At 35.1% G+C, this 20,901-nt stretch overlaps 1 protein-coding gene across 5 annotated transcripts; it reads left to right on the plus strand.

The window, feature by feature from the left end:
* Nucleotides 1–838: 838 nt before the first annotated feature.
* On the plus strand, nt 839–15,588 carry SUF4 (zinc finger (C2H2 type) family protein). Of its 5 annotated transcripts, XR_015178354.1 has the most exons (8): nt 839–1,283; nt 6,432–6,532; nt 10,077–10,203; nt 10,720–11,141; nt 13,664–13,818; nt 14,347–14,865; nt 14,977–15,041; nt 15,162–15,588. XR_015178354.1 is itself a non-coding variant. In XM_086442374.1 (7 exons), the coding sequence occupies exons 1-7, from the start codon at nt 1,093–1,095 to the stop codon at nt 15,231–15,233; spliced, it is 1,122 nt and encodes a 373-aa protein (XP_086298500.1). In that variant the 5' UTR covers nt 840–1,092; the 3' UTR covers nt 15,234–15,588. The 5 variants fall into 5 exon arrangements, 2 of the variants coding, with proteins under 2 accessions (XP_086298483.1, XP_086298500.1); XR_015178351.1 differs by having other exon boundaries at nt 14,347–15,041; XR_015178349.1 differs by having other exon boundaries at nt 14,977–15,588.
* The last annotated feature ends 5,313 nt before the right edge of the window (nt 15,589–20,901 follow it).

Below are 20,901 nucleotides of genomic sequence, written 5' to 3' on the forward strand. Positions count from 1 at the left end.
TTTATAAATTTGATTATGAAAATGTCCAAATCTATGAATAAGGTTGGATTGTCCATCAAGTTGGGTTTCTATAAGGGCATTTTAGGTTTTGGTGATCTGATAGCGCGTGTTTTGCAATGGTCCTGATTCTTTAAGGATTTTGAATGAACCTTGGATATTGGTTCTTTGACTATTCGCATCCGACCATGTGTCCCTAGACACTCTCTCACAGTTGCTCATATCAACTAGTTTTTGAAGAAGTTTTTTCTCAAATGATGAGTGAGTAATATTCGATGTTGGACAAGTCAATGTAGGGATAATTCATATTATCAAGATTATGGTTTCAAATCTTGCTCAACATTGAGACGACTTGTCCAAGACATCTCGATATTGTTTAATAACTAGACGGATATACATTGCGTCAGACTTAGGCTTCACACTATTTCACAAGACAAACAAGATGACTACAATGATATTTTGAAAATATTGGATGAGTCAGTAAAATTCGATCAAATCAATTGAGATTTTACATATTTGATTGATTAAAATAATTATTTGTCATGATTTCAATATTTATTCTTTAAATAAAAATCTGTGACTAATGATTATTACTTTATAAAAAAAATTTATACTTATATATGTGTTATATATATTGTAATAAATAATTGTAAACTTTCATAATGAATTAATGATGTATAACGAGACGAGATGGCTCAAGATAACGCGGAGTCGTACATGAACGAGACGAGACGACGAACCGAGATTTGAAAACTGGTCTAGACTCTAGAGAGAGAGTGGCACGACTCTTCCGAGTCAACTCGATCTCCAACTAGTTTTAAAATTATTTATGTCCTAGAAATTCTAATCACTTTCTATGATCATCGGCTTCTTTGTTACACAGGTCGGAAAACGCAGACCATTTTTTCGTCTGGAAGAGAGAGAGAGAGAGAGAGTTTTCTTCACGTTTAAGAGCGAGAAAGAAAGACGTCTCTCTAAACCTAACCCTAACCCTAACTTTTAACTGCTATTGTTTTAGGAGAGGAAACCCTAATCTCTTCTCCTGCAAGATTGGAGGAGAAGAGGAAGTGAAACAAACCCTAACTCGTAGCAAAGATGGGGAAGAAGAAGAAGAGAGCTTCAAAGGTATGGTGTTATTATTGCGATCGAGAGTTCGATGACGAGAAGATATTGGTACAACACCAGAAGGCCAAGCACTTCAAATGCCATTTTTGCCATAAAAAGCTCTCCACAGCTGGAGGAATGGCCATACATGTTCTTCAGGTTCACAAGGAGACCGTCACCAAGTATGCCCCCATAATCCTTGAGAAAAACATATATTTTCGATTACCGTCTATTTATTCGTTTTTTTTTTTGTGTGTGACCTAATTGTAGTTTTTCTGCGGAATCATCTTGCCTTAGTTTGTGATTATTGATTGTGTTTTTGGGTTTGATCTGCAATAACATGTTACGTTGATCTGTTTTGTGTATTTGGTTAGATTTTGACATATTTTCATGAACTTTTTATTGTGTTTTTGAAGGAGGTTGGTTATAAGTCTTTTGAGTGTTGATATCATAACATGGATTCAAAACCTGCCTTCACCTACTAATTACTAACTACTAACCTGATTGCTTATCGTAAAAAAAAAAAAAAAAAAATCATTGAACATGGAGAACCACAAAAACAAATTAAACCTTGTTTCTTGTCTGCAAAAGATATTATTAAGATGTTTTTGGAGATCAATAAGCCTGTGAGTGTTAAATACACACATAGTTCAAAGTATCTCATTGTAATGTATCAGTCGCTATGTACCTATTTTTGAACATTCTGATGCGAAACATTCATAAAATTAAATGCTTTGGGATTTGTATTGGTATGGGTTGGATTGTTTTGATTGAAACAAAACAAAATCATAAAAAGGGAAAAGAAAATAATGGAATAATTATGCATTGATGAAATTTTTGCCAAAAAACAAAGATTGAAATGATATGAAAAATCTATGTAAAAAAGTAATGTGATCTCCACAAAATATTTTAATCGTTTGAATTTATGTTTTTCCCCAGTGAGTTATATTTTAAGGTGCTGTTCTTAACTGAAATCCAAAAGGAAAGAATCCATAATCTTCTGACATTATCAGATGATTATCCATTATGCTACGATTATTTGATAGCTTATTGAAAATTGAAACATTGACCATACTTTGTTGCAGTCTAACTTAATATATCATTAGTATGTTGATGTCTAATAGAGCGTATCAACGTGAAAAATGTGCTACACCTAAAATAAATAGATGTAAGAGTTATTTTATAATTATAACCTTAAAAATAATTTTTTAACATCATTTCATTAAAAGTTGATTTTTATGAATGTTTCGGAACTTCAGAATGTGTTATTTCGAGTTGGTGGATATTTCGATTTTTCCCTTGAATGAAACATTCCTCTAAAACAAAATTTTTAAACCTTTCATACACGACCATCTCCAAATTATTGGTGTCTAGGCTGAAGACGGTGAAGCTAAATTTTGGACCGAGTGTTACTAACGAGTGCATTGATTTAAGGTTTGGATTAGGAAGTATATGTATCATTTGCAAAGTTGACATTGAAAAAGCATGTATATGATCACGTTTATTGGGAATTCCCTGAATACATGTTGGGGTGAATAGGTTCAGGCCAAAAATGGATGTCATGTTTTATGAAATATATCATATCCATCCTTTTCAATTCTTGTAAAGGACACCCCGACTGATTTTTTTCATAAGTTGTAAGGGTTTGATACAAGGAGACATATTATCCGTTTATTATTTGTGTTGGTTGTAGAGACTTTAGGAAGACTCATATTGATTGGGACATCATATCTTGAAGAGTAGATTTTGTTTAGTTTTATGTTTTAGGACTTTTTGTTTTTTTGTTTTTAGGCTTATTTTCATGTTTTATTGGTACATTGTGATCGTATAATGTTTAGGGGGGGTTTCGTAAATGTAGTTTATCTTTTATTAAAGTTTATAAGGGTTGAAAATGTAAGATAGAAAGTTTGGTATTTTAGTTTGATTAAGATTCTTAGATTTATTTTCTTTATATATAAATTGTATTAGGGTTTTCTTAATGAAGAATTTGATGAATAAAGAAGGAGTTTCTTGAAGTGAGTTCTCCATCATTCTTGGTGTGATTCCAATGTTTTATCCTTCTATTTCATTTTTTTTAAACTTAATTTTTCTTTTCTTGATTTTCTTTTAACTTTCTTGAATTATTGAAAGCCCTTTTCCCTTATCCCTTAATCCTTTTCCATTTTCTTAACTCTTATTCCATTAGTCTCTTCTTCAAATCTACCTTATACTACTTAACCCCAAACCCGATTCCCCTAACCCTCTTAGTATTTTATCTTCTTCCATCATCGCCCTGCATCATATCTAAGGCTATGTCATTAGAGAAGCTATCCAACTTCAAGGTGAGCGATAATGGTCCAATGTTACCCCTCCTATAGTTTGATGATAATATTCTAATTTTTTTTCTTGATGAATCATCTGAGTATGTAACTTCTTGAGCTATACCCATTGTGTTTTTTTGAGTTAGTTTTAGGGTTAACCTTGAATCTCAGTAAGAGTAAGCTTTTTGGGGTTAGGAAGACCAATGATTTTCTGTTCTTAGCTTCAACCTAGTACTCTTCTGGATTCTTATCTCGGCCTTCTATTAGGGGTTCCCATATAGAAGCAAAACAATGTGAGATCCAATTGTTGGAAGTGTGGGTTAGTGTTTGGGATTGTGGAAGGTGAAATACCTACAAAAAGGTGGAAAATAACTCTAATCAATAATTTATTGGCCAACATCCTGATTTACTTCATGGCCATCTACTCAATTCCAAAGAGCGTAGTGGGAGACTTGATAAGTTGGCTAGGGACTTTCTATGGAATGATTTTGATAACTAGGAAATTTCATTTGGTAAGTTGGAAAAGATATGCCATCCGAAGAAACATGGCAGGTTTGGTATTAGACAAGTCGACGACCAAAGGTCACGAAGGTACCCTTGTTGGGCAAGTGGTCATGGAGGTTTGGGAAGGAAACAAAAAGTTTTTGAAGGATCGTCTTTCAAGAGAAGTATGTTTCTAATATCTTGGGTGGGAAAAATCAACAGTCAAGTCAATGTATGTGCGTAGTGTTTGGCTAGGGATATTGAAGGTCTTTCTATAGTTTCACAGTGGATCTCTTTTGATGTGTGAAGGAAAATAAGGTTAGATTTTGGGAGGACTGTTGGTGTAGGCCAGTACTGCTCAATGACTATTTCTCTTTTCTCTATGATATTTTTACAACAAAGTTATTGCCTACTCATAATTTTATGTCAGTTGTATCTATTGGAATCTTGGGTTTGGAAGGAACCTCAAAATGGTTGTGGATATGTTGGATCTTGGGAAAGTGACTGCACATGTGCGCCATATGGTTGTGGAGTTTGGAAAGGTATTCTTTGGATTCTTCTATTAATTCAAGGCAATTTTTCCTTTAAATTTGAAGAGGTTCTTTGGTTCGGTTTTGGGAAGATATTTGTGTGGTTTGTTTTGCTTAAAGGACCGTTTCCTAGTTCTATTTTCTGCTTCATTGAAAAAAGGGAGAGTTGTTACTGATTCTAGTCTCGTCTACTCAAGGGATGAGCTGGGATTTGGGTTTCAGAAGACCTCTAAATGATTGGGAAATGGGAGATATCACTGAGCTCCTAAGTACTCTGGAGGCAGTGATTAGTAACTTGGATATGGAGGATGTGAGAGTTTGGAGGCTGGAAAAGAAGGGTCGTTTCTCGGTCCGTTCGTTCTACATTGGTTTGTCCAATTTGTCGGGTAGTTTCCCATGCAAAGAAGTTTGGGGGCCAAGATGATACAAGACGATGAGGGGAGAAAAGAAAATATGGATTTTTATTTTTAAATCTGATTGGTGATTCGGTTAAGGATGAAGGATTTGATATTGGATTTACGATTTGGGTTAGGATAGGGTAAACCCATAAAATACATATATGTTTATCGCAATTATGATGGGATAGATGAAAAGGTTTAAAGGTTAAGATTTATAGGGTAAATATTAAGGGTGAGATTTGTAGGTTTCAATAATCATGAATCAAGAAAATCAATAACAAAGAATTAAAAGAACATCAAGAAAAATAAAAGAATAAAAAAGAAAAAATAAAGATCAGAAGAAAAAAAAGAGAAAGGGATAGAAGATAGAACCTTGGAATCACACCAAGAATGGTAGAGAACTCACTTCACTCTATGAAAGAAACTCATTCTTTATTCATCAAAATCTTCATTTTTCATTAATAAAAAAATCCTAATACAATCTATATAAAGAAAATAAATCAATAATCCTAATCAAACTAAAATACTAAATAAATGAATTCGTAACTCTCCCAATTTTCAAACCCTAATTACTTAAATAAAAGACAAACTAAAGTTACTGAACTGCCTCTAAATATTATATTAAGACCATGAGTGAATAAAATATCAAAATAAGTCCAAAAATCATAAAATTAAAGCCTTAAAGCAGAAATCTAAATAAAAATTAAAATCTACTCTTTAAGACTTGATGCCCCCATCATTCTCCTTGGATGGGTAGATTTCTCCACTGGTGAAATAAAATTGTTGTGATTAGCATCATCGATTGCATTCCGCATTACAAGGGTTCCTTCCAAAGTGGCTTTCTTCATTTGGATTGTGAGTTCAAGGTAAAATCCTTACTTTGGACAATATGATGAAAAGAGGTGTTATTTCTGTGAATTTTTTGTAGCATGTGTAAGTTAGATGGGGAGTCTGTGAGCCTCATTCTTTTACATTGTGTTGTTGCCTCCAAGACTTGGATCCACTTCTTCATCTTGTTTGGGGTGCCTTCCTAGGATGCCTTGGGACGTGTTTGAGTGTTGTTCTCAATGGGGAGTGGGTTTTCAAGCTTTCAAGAGAAAAATTTGGACATTGGTTCCCTTTGCTATTTGTTGAGGTTTTTGGTGTGTAAGGAATGCAAGTGTGTTTAAGGATATGGAATGAGATGTTCAAGACCTAATCATTGATGTTTTGGTTTATTTGTTTTATTGGAGTTTTCGCTTTGTTGAGGCAAGGGAGATTTTCTTTGAAGACCTCTTGAGGAGGTGGGATTGGGTGTGTAATCGTATGGGTAGCTCTCGACTTGCTTCTTTCTCTCTTTCTTTGTTTTCGCTGCTTTGTCTCGGGGTTTTTGGTCTCCTCGACCGTCCCTCTTTAATAAAGTATTTTTACCTATTAAAAAAAGGACAAAGAAAAAAGAAAAAAAGAAAAAAAGAAGGAACCTCAATTATTGGGAGATTGGGTTTGCATTTTTTTCAATAGAAGTTTTGTTAATTGTCATAAATATTTTATTTCTTCTATTTCTACTAGAAACCTTTCCATATTATTTTTTTCATTGATTTTTTTATTAGACTTACTCGTTAATATAAAATTCTTTACAGGGTTCCTAATGCTAAACCTGACAGAGAATCGACTGAAATTGAAATTTTTGGGATGCAAGGCATTCCGCCTGAAATTTTAGCAGCTCACTATGGAGAGCAAGGTAATGTACCGTAGATACACTTCATTAGATTGGGGAAGTTGAACAAGCTAGGGTTAGAAACTTATTTATGTTCTCTTCATGTGCTTCCTCATTGAATATAAGCGAACTCAAAGTGATAATTTACTTTTTTTTTTTTACTTGTTTTCTTGCACTGAGTTTGTCCAATATAGGGAACATGTTATTGTCCTTGTAGTTTTTATTTATTTATTACTATTTCAATTATTTTGGGTAAAAGTTTAGGATTTCTCACTCAACAACAAAGGTGTGGGATTTATAAAATAATAAAAAAAAGAAAAAGAAAAAAAAGAAAGATCTGAGAGCTCAAGATGACTACACAGGATAAAACAGGGAATGCAACCAGAAAAACACTAACCCCCCTCCCTCCAAATTAATAATGAGATTCCATCTAAAGCAAAAGTCCCTGAAAAAGCAACGATTGAGAATCTCTTAAGTTATAATGATCACCATAAACACGAGAGCTTTGATATTAAGAACAATGGCTTGAGTTCCTACTTTGTCATTGAATGTGTCTGGTCTCTTCTTTTCCAGTGCTCCAACATACTGCTAATGGTATTAACTTAAAGCAACCGACCTAATTGATCTCAGGCTCGAGTTAAACAAAGAATGAGCCTCAAATTTTTTTGCTTGTTTACTATGTAATAGTGGATGATTAATAGATTCACTGCTAGCTTTGCGCATAGAACACAAACCTACTAGAATCTTTCTACAACTAATCAAGTTGTCCAATCCATGCAAAGAATAGGACTTTTGGATGGAGCTTGATAATCCTACAAAAATCTAAGCCTGGAAATCAGAATTTGTGGGCATTCCCAATGCTGAATAGAGGGATCTCACCTAGAATAGGCCATAACGATTCCAAGGCAACAACCGTTTCTCCACATTTGATGGGTAGATGAGGGAACCTTTAGTGCAAGTATGCTAGAAATATTTTCAATTTTCCAATTGCTTAAAATTATCCAAATTCCAAATTTTTTGGATGAAGCGTACCCGTTCTGAATTATGATATCATGCACGAGGCATTCTTTCTTTTTGAAAAGTAAAAAAAAAAAAGAGAAAAGAATGCCCTGTGCATGATATCATAATTCAGAGCGGGCATGCTTTATCCAAAAAATTCAGAACGGGGCATTCTTTTCTACTAGAGAGAACGGAGAATTCTTCGTTCAAGGGACAAAAAAAAAAAAAAAAAAAAAGAAAGAAAAAGGAAAAAAGAAGAAAGAAAAAATAAAAAAGAAAAGACTGCCCCGTGCATGATATCATAATTCAGAACAGGCATGCTTTATCCAAAAAATTCAGAATGGGGCATTCTTTTCTACTAGAGAGAATGGAGAATTCTTCGTTCGAGGAACCTTCCCACAACACCATTCCTCCTAGGAAACAACACTAATTCCTTTTCTCACCTTATGTTTCGAACTACACATTGAGAATGCCCTGCCACACATTCCAAGTTCCAACCACATGAAAATTGTGTTACACTATCGTCCCAAGCCCAACCAAAATTTTTACACCAATACCTCGACAGACTAGACGATTCTCTAAACTTTCAAAGCCATTTCACTGGTAGAGTTGCTTTCATAATTTGATCCCCAAACCTTCCATTTCTTTGGGGTTCACACTTTCTCTCAATTGACGGATATTAAAACATCATCTGGTACTATCAATTAGTCTCGTCTCTTCACAAGTGCACCTAGAAACTAGAGACATTGGATATTAGATACCATGCTTTTAATCAATAACACCTTCTTCATTTTGGACAATTACTACGACTTCCAAGAAGCAAGCCTCGAACCAAATCTACTAGTGTTAGATCCCATAAAGCCTTACACTGATAGCTGGCCCAAAGAAAGGCCAACATATGTCTTAAGAAAAATGTCTAGACAGTCTAGAATACCTGTAAAGACTCCAATATTGTCCACCTTTTCACCCCAAATTCCTTACTCTTCGCCAAATTGATACTCATCTGGAAATTACATCAAAGCAACGTAAGGGGCCTCTCAAGAACCTTAGTTGCACATAGAAGCGCCTATTGAAAGTAGTGAAAATGAGTAAAGTATCATCCAAGGGCCATTTGCAAGATTGATTTAGAGAAAGTTTATGATGATGTCAATTATGATTTCTTGAGATACTTGTTGGGTTGCATAGAATTTGGTAAAAGATGGATTAACTAGATTATGAAATGTGTCCTCAGCATCTTTTTCATGGTTAACGGCAGTCCGGCTGGTTCCTTTACGAGTTCTAGGGTCTTTGGCATGGTGACTACATTGGATGCTAGAAAAACCTCTAGATTTTATAATGTGGATTCTTAACTCCAAATGATTCTATCTTCTGAGGCATCCAAAATCAGATATTTTCAAAGTGAGTATGCAGTCTCTCCAGTTTGTTATTGCACACTCTTGACTGCCAACTCTCTCCAAAAAACTAGACGCTCCATGGCATATAAATCTGCAAAGGACAATTGAAGGGTAAAATCACTATTCTAGAGAAATCTTCACAAATCTATCTCTATCACCCACTTCTACCTCAGCACAAATTCTTTGATGAGTTTTTGTATAATTAGGAGTTCCTCTCCAAACACAACACCATAAGAAGTTGCCACATTGCTATCCCATCCCCAAATACTGTTGTCATAGTTTGTTTTATTTATTTATTTATAAGTATTGTCATATTTACTTTGAACAACTTCCTACTTAAGACTTGGTTGTTTTCTTCTCTTTAACTCTATAACCACTTTATAAAGAGCACCATATTGACCAACATTGAAGGTCTAACAGAAAGATGTGTGTTATCCTTAGGGCTGCAAATCTTTTGCTAACTTTCCCATTCTAAGGACGACATCTCTCTGAATTCTTAATCTAAAGACGACAAGCTCATCAATGTTCACATCTCCTACTCCGCCAAGAATAATATGAAACCTATAAACAGCTCCAAGATAATAAAGAATGGGAGGACCTCAAGGAGTGAAAATGCTCGCAACTTACAAAAAGATAATTGAATCACTGAGAATATGAAATGAGAAACTATTGCTATCTTGTACCTGTGGGGAATGCCTCATATATGTGACCATCCTCCACCCTTTGAATGATCTTGCTAAAGTCTTCCACTATTATGATGAACAGAAAAGGAGATAGTAAATCCTCTTATCTGATAACTCTTGAACTATGAAGTTTGTCAGCCATTAGCTCGCACTGGGAATGAAATCATCATGTTAGCATTTAGTTGTGTACACCCCATAACGTAGCATTTCTTTATCTTCATCTCCCAACTTGTTTTCTAAATCTTGTTTTTTGTTTTTTGACTAGTAAAAATTTATTAATGAACTTGTTTGCTAAATCTTTCATTGCCTCGAAATACAACATAGAGGATTGCTTTCTCCTAAATTTGATTTAGTACTACATGTGCTGAAGTCTTGTAATGTTCACCGGTGCTTATCTGTAAGTGGGGATGATGTTTTCTGTTACAGATTATGATGTGAAGTTATTATTTTAACTAGTTACACTGTGTGATGGATAGCGAAATTGCCTTGCAGATGAAGATGCCCCGTCAAAGATGGCCAAAGTGGAGATTCCATCATCCAATCTTGTTGGTGGTATGATGCCAGGTGCAGTAGGCATTGGGTTTCCTCCACAATCAACTTTTGGTGCTATGCGACCGATGTACATTCTCTCTCTCTAAGACTCTTGTTCTGAGTTGCACAGACTCTCGTCTAGTGTTTCCACAGTTAATGATGCTTTGTTATGTAACTCTAAAGGCGTTGTTTTTGGAGCTTATGTGTTATTAGGGAGTTTTGCTACTATGGAACTATTTTCTTTCCTTTACCATTTTTGTCAAGATTTGTGGTATTACCACGCACAGATTGTACCAATTGGCACCTGCAGGCCTCTCTATATTTGAAATGACCTTATATCTTATTTTCTTTAGAAATGGTTTACTGGCCGTGCCCTCAATTAAAAGAATACTAAGTTTATAATTTTGAAAAATTTGTTAGCTGGGATTTTTTCTATGATTGTGCTCTTTCTAGGGTTTCTAGGACTCACAAGAAATTTCTGCTTTATTATGTTCTGCAAACTATATTACTTAGCGAACATATATGCAAATGGGATCCTCTCTATTGTGCAAATTCATATGGACCATTTCTTAATGGCTTCTTTTTTTATATTATTTGGTGACAGCTACAATTCTGCATTAGCAGCACCACCTTCAGGATGGCCAATTCCCCCTCGCCCACAACCTTGGTATCCACATCATCCCGCAGTTTCACTGCCTACTGTTGCAGCTACAGGATTGCCACCACAGCCTTTATTCCCTATACAGAATTTGAAACCTCCTATGTCATCCACTACATCCTCTATACCCCCACCACCATTTCAGATCACTCCTCCTGGATTGCCTTCATCAACGCTTCCTATTCCTGTATCTCAACCCTTGTTTCCTGTGAGTGGTAATATTAATATACCTACTCAAAATTCACTTCTGGCACCCACAATTTCAGCAACAATTCCATCAAGCTCCCCCACAGAACTTAAAAGCTCAGGTGACACATATTCCAGTGCTAACTCTTCTACGAATAGCTACCATGCTCCAAGCATCCAAGGTTTGAATACCATCCTCTTGCTTAGGCACTGTTGAGATGATTTTATTTATTTGTTAAGTGTGATGATTTTAGTTTTACTCTGTCAAGCAATTTGTTTTATATCCTTGAACTGCATATATTGATCCTATAAAGGATATCGTTTTTTGTATATGAATTTCTTGATTATAAAATGGTTATAGTCATTACAAAATTCTATTTTATATATTAGCTGGCATTTCCTGTCACGAAATTTTGTTGTAGATTTTTTCCTGATTATCCTAGGCAGAGTTCAAAATTGGCATTGTATGCATCCCCTACACTGTTAGCAGGATTCTAACAGATGTGTTGCATGCCTTTCAAATAACAGCTTGTGAATATTAAAATGTTTAGACAATATAAAAAACAATGCTTACAAATGATGAACACATGTTTTGAATTTGGAGAGAGATAAGATGTTATCTATGTAGCAATGATGCAACATTTTCTAAAATATTTTGTGTCAAAAACAGTCTTTTACCCGTGTGTCAGACACATGCCAACTATTTTTTTCAAATAAACAGTGGCTTCTTCAAATATTTTTTTTAGATACTATTTATACATTTTAATATGATTTTAGTATTCATCAGCTATCTAAGTGCATCCGTACTATGTTATACTGATACATAACATGAATTGAAGTATTTTAGAAGGAAAATGCTCTCATGACTCCACGGACCAAAAATATTATGTCAGGATGCTCTTCTGGAACCATTGGCCCCATGGTGGTTGGGTTCATCTTGTTTTGGAGCTACATACAAAAAAATTAGAATGATTAGCCATTTTAACTGATGATTTCATCACTTCTAATTTGTGGATTGAAACTTCAATGTCTTGTTCCCATGGTTCTGGTTCACTATAAAGAATGCTCGATAAAATGTCTAGAAGTCATCAGTCAGGCTGATTTTGTTGTGTAAAAGCTTTCATTGGCCAGTGTGTTGTGGGTAGTTGGAACTTGGAAGAATGGTAAGCAAAGTAGTAAAACTTTGAACACCATTAAAGCCAAGATTTCTTAAATGGTGAGATGCGGGCATTCTGTCCATCATTATTCTGCCAAAGTTGGCATCTTACAATTTTCCCATCTAATGAAAGGATCCTATGTAATCTAGTTCCATGGAAGGAAATAAACAGTAGAGTTTGAAGGGAAATAGCAGTCTCTATAGGATGTCATCATCACTTTGTTTTGTATTTCTGGTGTAAAATATTTAGAGAATTTATTTATTTATTTTTTGTCCATCTTTTATTTAGATGGGATGCAACTTGTTCTTAGTCAGGAGCTGTTGTATTAACCTTTGTTTTGTGGGAGAGGCATGCCTCCTTGTCATCGTTTCCCATTCTTTATTTCAATAAAAAAAAAATTTGTCAACTCCCAGCATACGTAAATTTCTAACATGGTTTTGGGCTTCTAACATCAGAAATTGAACAAAAAATCGTGAAGTAGATGTAGTTTATCCCAAAACAAGCTTCCCAACTTATCTAGCAGCTTCTCAACTGGATATCAAAGTGGGAAAACAAAATTATGCTTCTTAGAAGGTAGTGATATTTTGGCCCATTGACATGTAAAGAACATGGGCCTCACAAACTGCCATAGAACATTCAATAAGTGGAATGCATTACCTATCTATTCTCAAGTGGTGTGGTAAGGGTCCCTTAGAAATATTCTGTAGCCAGTGAAATCTATGAGATACACATTTCTAAATTTTCTTTCAAATTCAATAAACAGACTTTCTCTGATTCCACTTGATGCAGGCATGGTAAGGTACAAAATTTCAATCATCGTAGAACCCAAAATTTCTTCGAGGGATTCCTGGAAAACCTTTTGTAAGGATGCTAATCCAAGCATTCTAAGAGTTCACAATGGAACTAGATAAATGCCTAAAAGCAGAGTCATTCAATAATAAAAAGTCTTTGTACAACTTTCTCATAATATCTATTTGTAAGGGGATAAAAACCCTAATGCCAAACTTTAGGTCTAAGTTGAGAAAACTTCACCATCCATATATTCTATAATGAAGGTTTTTTCCCCCTTCAGTAATAACTAAAATAACCTTAGTTTTTGTCACTCCCATTGTGCCCAAACTTCTGACATAGTTTTGAGTCCTAAAATATCATAATTTGACAAAATTTATGAAATTGATGTATCTCAAACAAGCTTTCTAACACTTTTAACATCCTCTTGATTATATATCTAAGTTAAGAGTAAAGGAAGCACAGATAGTGAGTTGTTAGTAAACAATACTGGCTTCAAAAGCACAGATTGTTCATGATTTATGGTTGTCAGGGAAGGGTCTGAAGGAGGTAAGGTTTGCACAGATTCTCGTCTAGTTGTGATTCTCTGGGGACATGTTAGTACATCGGGTTTGTGGGGTCTGTGCATGTCAAGCACCATGTTAGTGTTGGACACCGACATACTGTGCATCCGTTTCTGTGTTCACGAAAAAATACGTAGTCTTTGTGTGGGTTTTCTTGTAGTGTTTAAGATTGTATTCATTATTTCTTCATTTCAGGTGGATCATTCATCAACTCACATTCGTATGCTTCTGGTCCAAATACTGGCGGTCCGTCAATTGGCCCTCCCCCTGTGATCTCTAACAAAGCTCCTGCTACTCAGCCTGCCACTAATGAGGTCTATTTAGTTTGGGATGATGAGGCAATGTCCATGGTTAGTCTTCCATTCTTAATTTTGTAATTTATTTATGAGAGCTGCTATTGGCACCCCAAAGTTTACTTATTACTCCCTAATTTTTAAAATTTTTTCCTACTCCCCAATAAAAGATTAAAACACACTCTCCAAACATTACAAAGGTTAGGCTCAAATTATAATTTCAACGTTACAAAACATTATTATTATTATTTTTTTTTTGATCAATACATTACAAAACATTATGACACTTGTTTAAACAATTTCAGTTGTTGTTTTCAAGTATGCCTAGGCTCATATAAAATCCTTAACCCCAAAAATAGAAATCAAGCAAAAGAAAACGAGAGAGCTTCTATTGGCACCCCAACTTTTACTTATTCTCAACCATTAACTTATTTTCTTTATTTTTAATTGGCGTGTAACGAGTAAAAGTTGGGTTGCCAATAGCAGCTCTCTCATTTATTTATTTTTGGAATGAATGAATTGTGTTATAACTTGATCTACCATTAATAATTTTTTTTCCTGTTGTATCACATTTGAAATGTGTAGGAGGAAAGAAGAATGTCCTTAGTGAAGTATCAGGTGCATGATGAAACCAGCCAGGTAAGTTATAACTTGCTGTATTCTTTCATTCATTCAATGGATTCTAAGTTGCTTTCCACATCCCAAGGATTGGGTAGGCAATATTTTTCACCACTTTTCTGTTTTCATTGCCAATATTTGTGATAGAGGTACTTCTGTATGAACATCCATCCTGGATTTTTTCTTGTAAGAAAAAAACATGCATGCAAAGATTATATGGACCCTGGAACATTTTTTGAATTCCAGGCCCTTCGGTTAAATACATTATAGTTCCAACCATGTTGGTTGATGTGGCATGGTGTTCTATTTTTTTAACTTCTACTCTGATTTGCAAGCATTTCCACCGATTTTGTGGGCATCAAAAGTTCAAGTAGGTATTAACATTATCTTTTTTGGTAGTTAGTATTTACAAATCTTAACAGTGTGCTTTCGATTGACTTGAGGGTTCTTCAATCTGGCATCTGTGGCCCACACGCGAAATATAATGTATGTATTGTATTTTGTTTAAAACTTGAAATTATTTTGTTGGTATTCATTCTCCCTATGCTTCATGACAAAGTATGGGGGTTTGGGTGGAACAATAATCATGGCCAACAGGTTTTTGCCAATTCGTAGCATTTCTTGTTATCTTTTATCACACAGTGCAATCGGACTTGGCCCAGGTCAGCTCCCATCCAGCAAAAGTTCGATATCTTGCATAGAAACAACCCCTTAGTATATCTCTAAGTTATCGGTGGTCACAAGTCATGTCTGATTTTCAGTAATTTGGTTCCACATTTCAGATGAACTCCATTGATGCAGCCATAGACAGAAGGATATCAGAAAGCAGGCTTGCTGGTCGTATGGCTTTCTAGCTTTTTCGTGCTGAATGCTGAATGGGGACATCTGCAGCAATTTCATGTCATTGCAATCATTTTATTGGGAGGCAAATTTCCCAGACAATAACAGGCCTGTATCCGAAGAGTAAGTTTATGATCTTATTCTTTGCTGCTTGTGGGGGTCATACCATTGGTCACTGGAGTTATCTATGTTCTATTCCTTAGAGAGAGGGAGGGAATGACGGAGTGAGTGCCATTCTTTCGACATTTGCGAGTTTATATTAGAAGTTGACAGTATTTAGTATGTTAGTTTGTTTTGGGTTTAATTCTTCAGATAATGTTATTAAAATATATATTTTTTCCGTGATTAGCACAAGTGTTTCTGTCTGTATTTTTGTTTCTTAACATTATGTTCATACAAGCTGTGTAGTAGTAGCTCATGCAGTGTTCCTTGCTTCAACATCTCTACTGATTTAGACATCCTTAGATGCTAATTGACATTCATCTCTTGGTTTGGGCATGGTTCAACAAAGACCTATTATTAGTCTCATTTAGGAGAAATATTCAAGTTAGGTCCTAAAAGTGTGAGAAGACCCAAAATAACGGGGATGGAGATGGTGAAGGCAGAGGATTGGGGAGATGGCCACCTTCAGGGATTTATCCTAGAAATTGCCTCATGTAGGGGTGAGGGGATTGCACGTGCCTGAGGATTAGTTGGGTGCTTTAAGAGGCCCGGATACCTCCAGTTTTAAAAAAGATAAAAAAAAAAAAAAAAAAGATGTGAATTCACTTTAAATAACAATAGACTTCACTCCAGATAGAGTTGAATGGATAAACATAATTGGTTTAGTTGACCCATTATTTGAACTTAGGTTTTGTTGTCGTGTAGATGTTATTCATCCTCTTAAGTTGATTAATGTTTTGTTTTTTGGCTTGCAATGTAATACCCCCCTTGTTTTTCGGTGATGATGCTCAGTAAATAAATCAGCTATTAGCCGAGCTGTAAATAAATCAGCTATTAGCCGAGCTAGTAACCGTGGTTTGGTTGTGGGGGTGCTTGGTACAGTTCAACAGCTGGGGTTCTGTAAAGATCCTCTTTGCACAGACCTCAAAATGGTACTTAATTTGATGGATTCTGGATTCTGCTTTGCATATAAACAGTTCATACTTAATTTTCCTATCTGGAGAGAGACAAGATGGACGAAATGTTAACTAATTTGTAGTTACTCTTAAGTTGAAGTTCCAGAAGGGTATATGTTTGATGTCGGAGAAGTCAAGTTCGTATTGATCCCACACGCCTTACCAATTGCATGTCCAGCCAAAAAAAAAAAGAAACTTTTGCTGAATGTTTTTGAGTGCCCCGTGCTTTCAAACTGGTGAAGTTCGTCTTGACTATGTTCTACAATGGAAGACTAATTCAATTGACCTAAATGCTCTAATATTTAACCTCTAGCCAACTATTTTTGATATTTCTACCCAAAATCAGTCATCTTTGATCTGTTCGATAATTTCTTCCCCTTTTCTTCAACTTTTAAGAATCTCTCTCTTTCAATGCTCAACAGTAAAGAACAAGAGATTGAAGAAGTTGAAATTTGCTTTTTATATAATAAATGGTACACTAAGAAAATCAAGTGAGAATGTTTTGGAATGTTCAAGGAAGGATGATTACAATCCTAGATAGAAAAAATATTTATATTCAAATTCCAAGAAGATCGAGAGGAAGACTATAGAATGTGGATGGAGATGGTAAAAGAGAGGAAGACTTTATAGAATGTGGATGGAGATGGTAAAAGCAGATGTGAACATACTTTTAATAATATTAGACTTGGTTTTGAAATAGGTAGAATGGAGAGAGCGCCCGCTACACACACACATATATATATATATATATATATATATATATGGGAAATGTTCAGCACCCCAAGTTTTACCACACACTTTAACAAACGTTTTTTGTCCTACATGGGTTAGAAGTTTTGGAATGAGCTGATTTTTGGTGAGGATGATCTCTATGATTAGAAGATCATCCTCCCCAAAAATCAGCCCATTCCGAAATGTTTAGCCCCATGTTTACACGTTGAAAAATCGTGGACCGTCCATTTTTTGTAAATCAATTTTGATGGGGTTAGAAGTTTTGGAATGAGCTGATTTTTGGTGAGGATGATCTCCTCACCATAGAGATCATCCTCACCAAAAATCAGCTCATTCCGAAACTTCTAACCCATGTAAGACAAAACGCGTTTGTTAAAGTGTGTGGTAAAACTAAGGGTGGCGAAACGGGACCCTATATATATATATATATAAAGTGTGGGTCCCTTTCAGCAACAAACATTTTGGCAAAACATTTTTCAAAACATGGGTTAGAGGTTTTGGAATGGGCTGATTTTTGATGAGCATGATCTCTAAGGTGAGGAGATCATCCTCATCAAAAATCAGCCCATTCCAAAACTTCTAACCCCATGTTTACACGTTGGGAAATCGTGGACCGTCCATTTTTTGTAAGCCATTTTTGATGGGTAAGAGGTTTTGGAATGGGCTGATTTTTGGTGATGATGATCTCCTCACTGTAGAGATCATCCTCACCAAAAATCAGCCCATTCCAAAACCTCTAACCCATATTTTGAAAAATGTTTTGCCAAAATGTTTGTCAAAATGTTTGTTGCTGAACATTTCCCTATATATATATATATATATATATATATATATATATATATAATATTAAAATTCAAGTTTTCAATCAATTTATAGCCTTTCGAACCAACCAATGTATAATTGAACCTCCTTTCCTTTCATGGGTAGGAATTTTAATGGGCTAGATGTGACATAAACAAGTCGACTTGGTAATCAAAACCAAATCTTAGTCAAAGTTCGGGCTTCTTTAACAATCAAGTTGGGCCAGACCGAACCAAATAAAAGTTGCATGTCCAAGACCAATTAACTACATTCAGACTTATTTGTGAGAGAGAAAGACAAGGAAAAGTTGCAGTAGTGCGACAATCAACCTGACAGGGTGACTACGTGTACTCTGTCAGATTCAGTTACAAAATCAGCACTCCAAATTTACGAGTCATCGCTAGAACAAAGAAAAGAGCTATTGTCATACCAACTTTCATTTTTATAGCATCACAATGCTAAAAATTAAATAAATGCTTATTTTTAAAATTTTCATCATAACATCCCATTTTCTCTCTTTAATTAGAATTAAGCTAAACTTAAATTTTAATATAAAGTCAAGAAAGAGGGGGTAATATTTTTTTCCCAATACTTCTCTAAAGTATAAAATAGTATATGATTGAATCCAAATATATATAATTTGCCATTTTCATCTTTAGAAAGGAGCAATGATATCTTGAATACCTATTGTGCAGTTGGAATCCGATGGATGGCTATGATGAATTCGACCACACAGATCAGAAGTCATTCCTAACACCTCCCTCCTCACAGCGGCATGATATCTGTCAAAATCACTCCGATGCTCAAATTAGAGAAATAGAGGAATCGTCTAAGAAATTGGTTCGACTATGATCCCTCGCTCAAAAGATTCATATCTATTGTGCTTATTGTGCTATTTATAATGCCTAACTACGAATTAGGATTTCTCGCTTTTCAAACAGCAATCTTGAGATATCCACTAATTCTGCGAAGTTGTTTACTTAACGAGGATCTACTGGATTGATCATATCATGTTGCAAAGATCTTCTCTGAGGTATCTGGGATTGACGTGTGTGTATCAGACTTATGATTATTCTACGACCCAGTCTGCCCAGCTTGGCTAATCTGGATTTGCTTAATGCTGTGCTGCCTTGCCAACCAGACTAGGGGGGTCTTTGCTCTGACTTGTCCTGCTTGTAGGGTAGTGCCCATATGTTGATTTGCGCCTGATATCACTTAACCGATTTGGACATGTGTATGGCTTAGATTAATACTCAATTACTTCCCTCTACACCTATCACTAGAAAATCTATTAACATATGTACGACAGTTAGAAGAGATAAAACAAAAGTGTGTAAACTATAAAAATAAATCAAAGCAATTGACCCACATTAGCTCGCATCTTTTTCGACTTCATCTAATTCTTAATCATCGACTCGTACTAAGTACATAAAGTTGATTAGCGTTTGTGATTGGTTTGTTTAGGGAAAGTAAGGATCATAGTGGGAATTTGAAAAGTTTAAAGAAAGGGGAAAGGGGGTTTGAATAGGACTGCAACTAGGGCGGGTTGGGGATCAACCCAACCTCGGGCATGAAATGCTCAACCTGAACCCTAGCCAAGTAGTGTTGGTCGGGTTAAATCATTCCTCATTAATGCTAGACAATTTAGTATTGGTAATAGTTTATATAAAGATAAGTGACATGTAAAAGAACTTAAAATTTACAATTATTTTTCCTAAAAATGTGTGTCAAAATGTTATATACATAAAATTATAAGCAAATTTAAAGAAAGAAGAGAAATAATAAGATTAACTAAAATAATTATTTTTATTAGTGATCGTAATTTTCAAGAAAAGGAAAAAATATTTAAAGGTATAATATTTGTATGACAATATAGAATTACACTTAAAACAAAGCATTAATAGCAAAATAATTATTTATCTAATGAAAATAATCATACATTAGTTTTGATATATAGATAAACAAAAACGTATATATTGAAATATGAATTATAAGTGTGAAAGAAATCAAGATAAGAAATATTTTTAAATTATAAACACAATAAGTTCAGGTTCATGTAAATCGAGTTGATTGAAACCTATGCCAGTGCCCAACCTTATTTGAGTCGGGCATTTTTTTATATTACCCGTTCCTGCAGTCGAACTCAAGTTAATTATGCCCAAACATGACCCAAGGTTGGGTTCAACCTTGCAGGTTCAGGTTTTGCCTGCCCAAGTTACAGCCCTGGGTTTGATGGATTTTGAGCGGATGAAAGAGAAAGGTAGATTAGGTTTATGGTTTAACTTATTTGAGATTTTAGTGAAGTACATGAAAGGAATATTGTTAGAATTTTGGTGAGAGAGGACTGCGTAAATGGTAGAGCTGCAACTTGGGTGGGATGGCCCGAGCTCAACTCTGACTCAAATCGATTGATGAACGAGTCTGGGCTGAGTTATGTAGAACATGGGTTAAAATAACGCAACCCGACCTTTATTTTGGTTGAGCTGCGGGCAACTTAAATCAACTCAAATTCGAGATTATATGATAATATTTTTATATAAATTATACATTTTATTTTTAATTATATTTCTTGTTTAATGTATAAATTTCTTTTATAAAATAAACATATAAGATAAAATTAGCTTGTTCAACAAATCTAACCCATCCAATCTTATCCAAAACTACCTAATTCAATTTAACCTGAACTCAACCTGAGTTTAGAAGATCAAGCCCGGACTGAGTTGAGTTAGGGTTGAGGGTTCTGTCACTTGAGTTGAACCTGGGCTTACCCGCCCAACTCGCTCGGTTTGCAGCCCTAAGTAAATTGGCATGCTGTAAGTAACATTTGGTGTGCCAATAGAAGTTCTAAAAATCAATTAAAGAGTGATCTCGAATTCTCGAGGTTTAATGTGTTGGTTTTAGTTTTGGGCTTTTTGCCTTGGGTGATAAGTTTTAAAGTTGGTTTGGGTTGGTTTAAATCCAACCCATAAAAAAGAATCCGATCCGAATTATCATGATCCATAGCTAAAACCCTTGAAACCCCAAGAGGTTC

This window comes from Akebia trifoliata, chromosome 1, assembly GCF_017979445.1.
Source record: "Akebia trifoliata isolate Shusen 1 chromosome 1, ASM1797944v1, whole genome shotgun sequence".
In the NCBI taxonomy this organism is placed as follows: Eukaryota; Viridiplantae; Streptophyta; class Magnoliopsida; order Ranunculales; family Lardizabalaceae; genus Akebia; species Akebia trifoliata.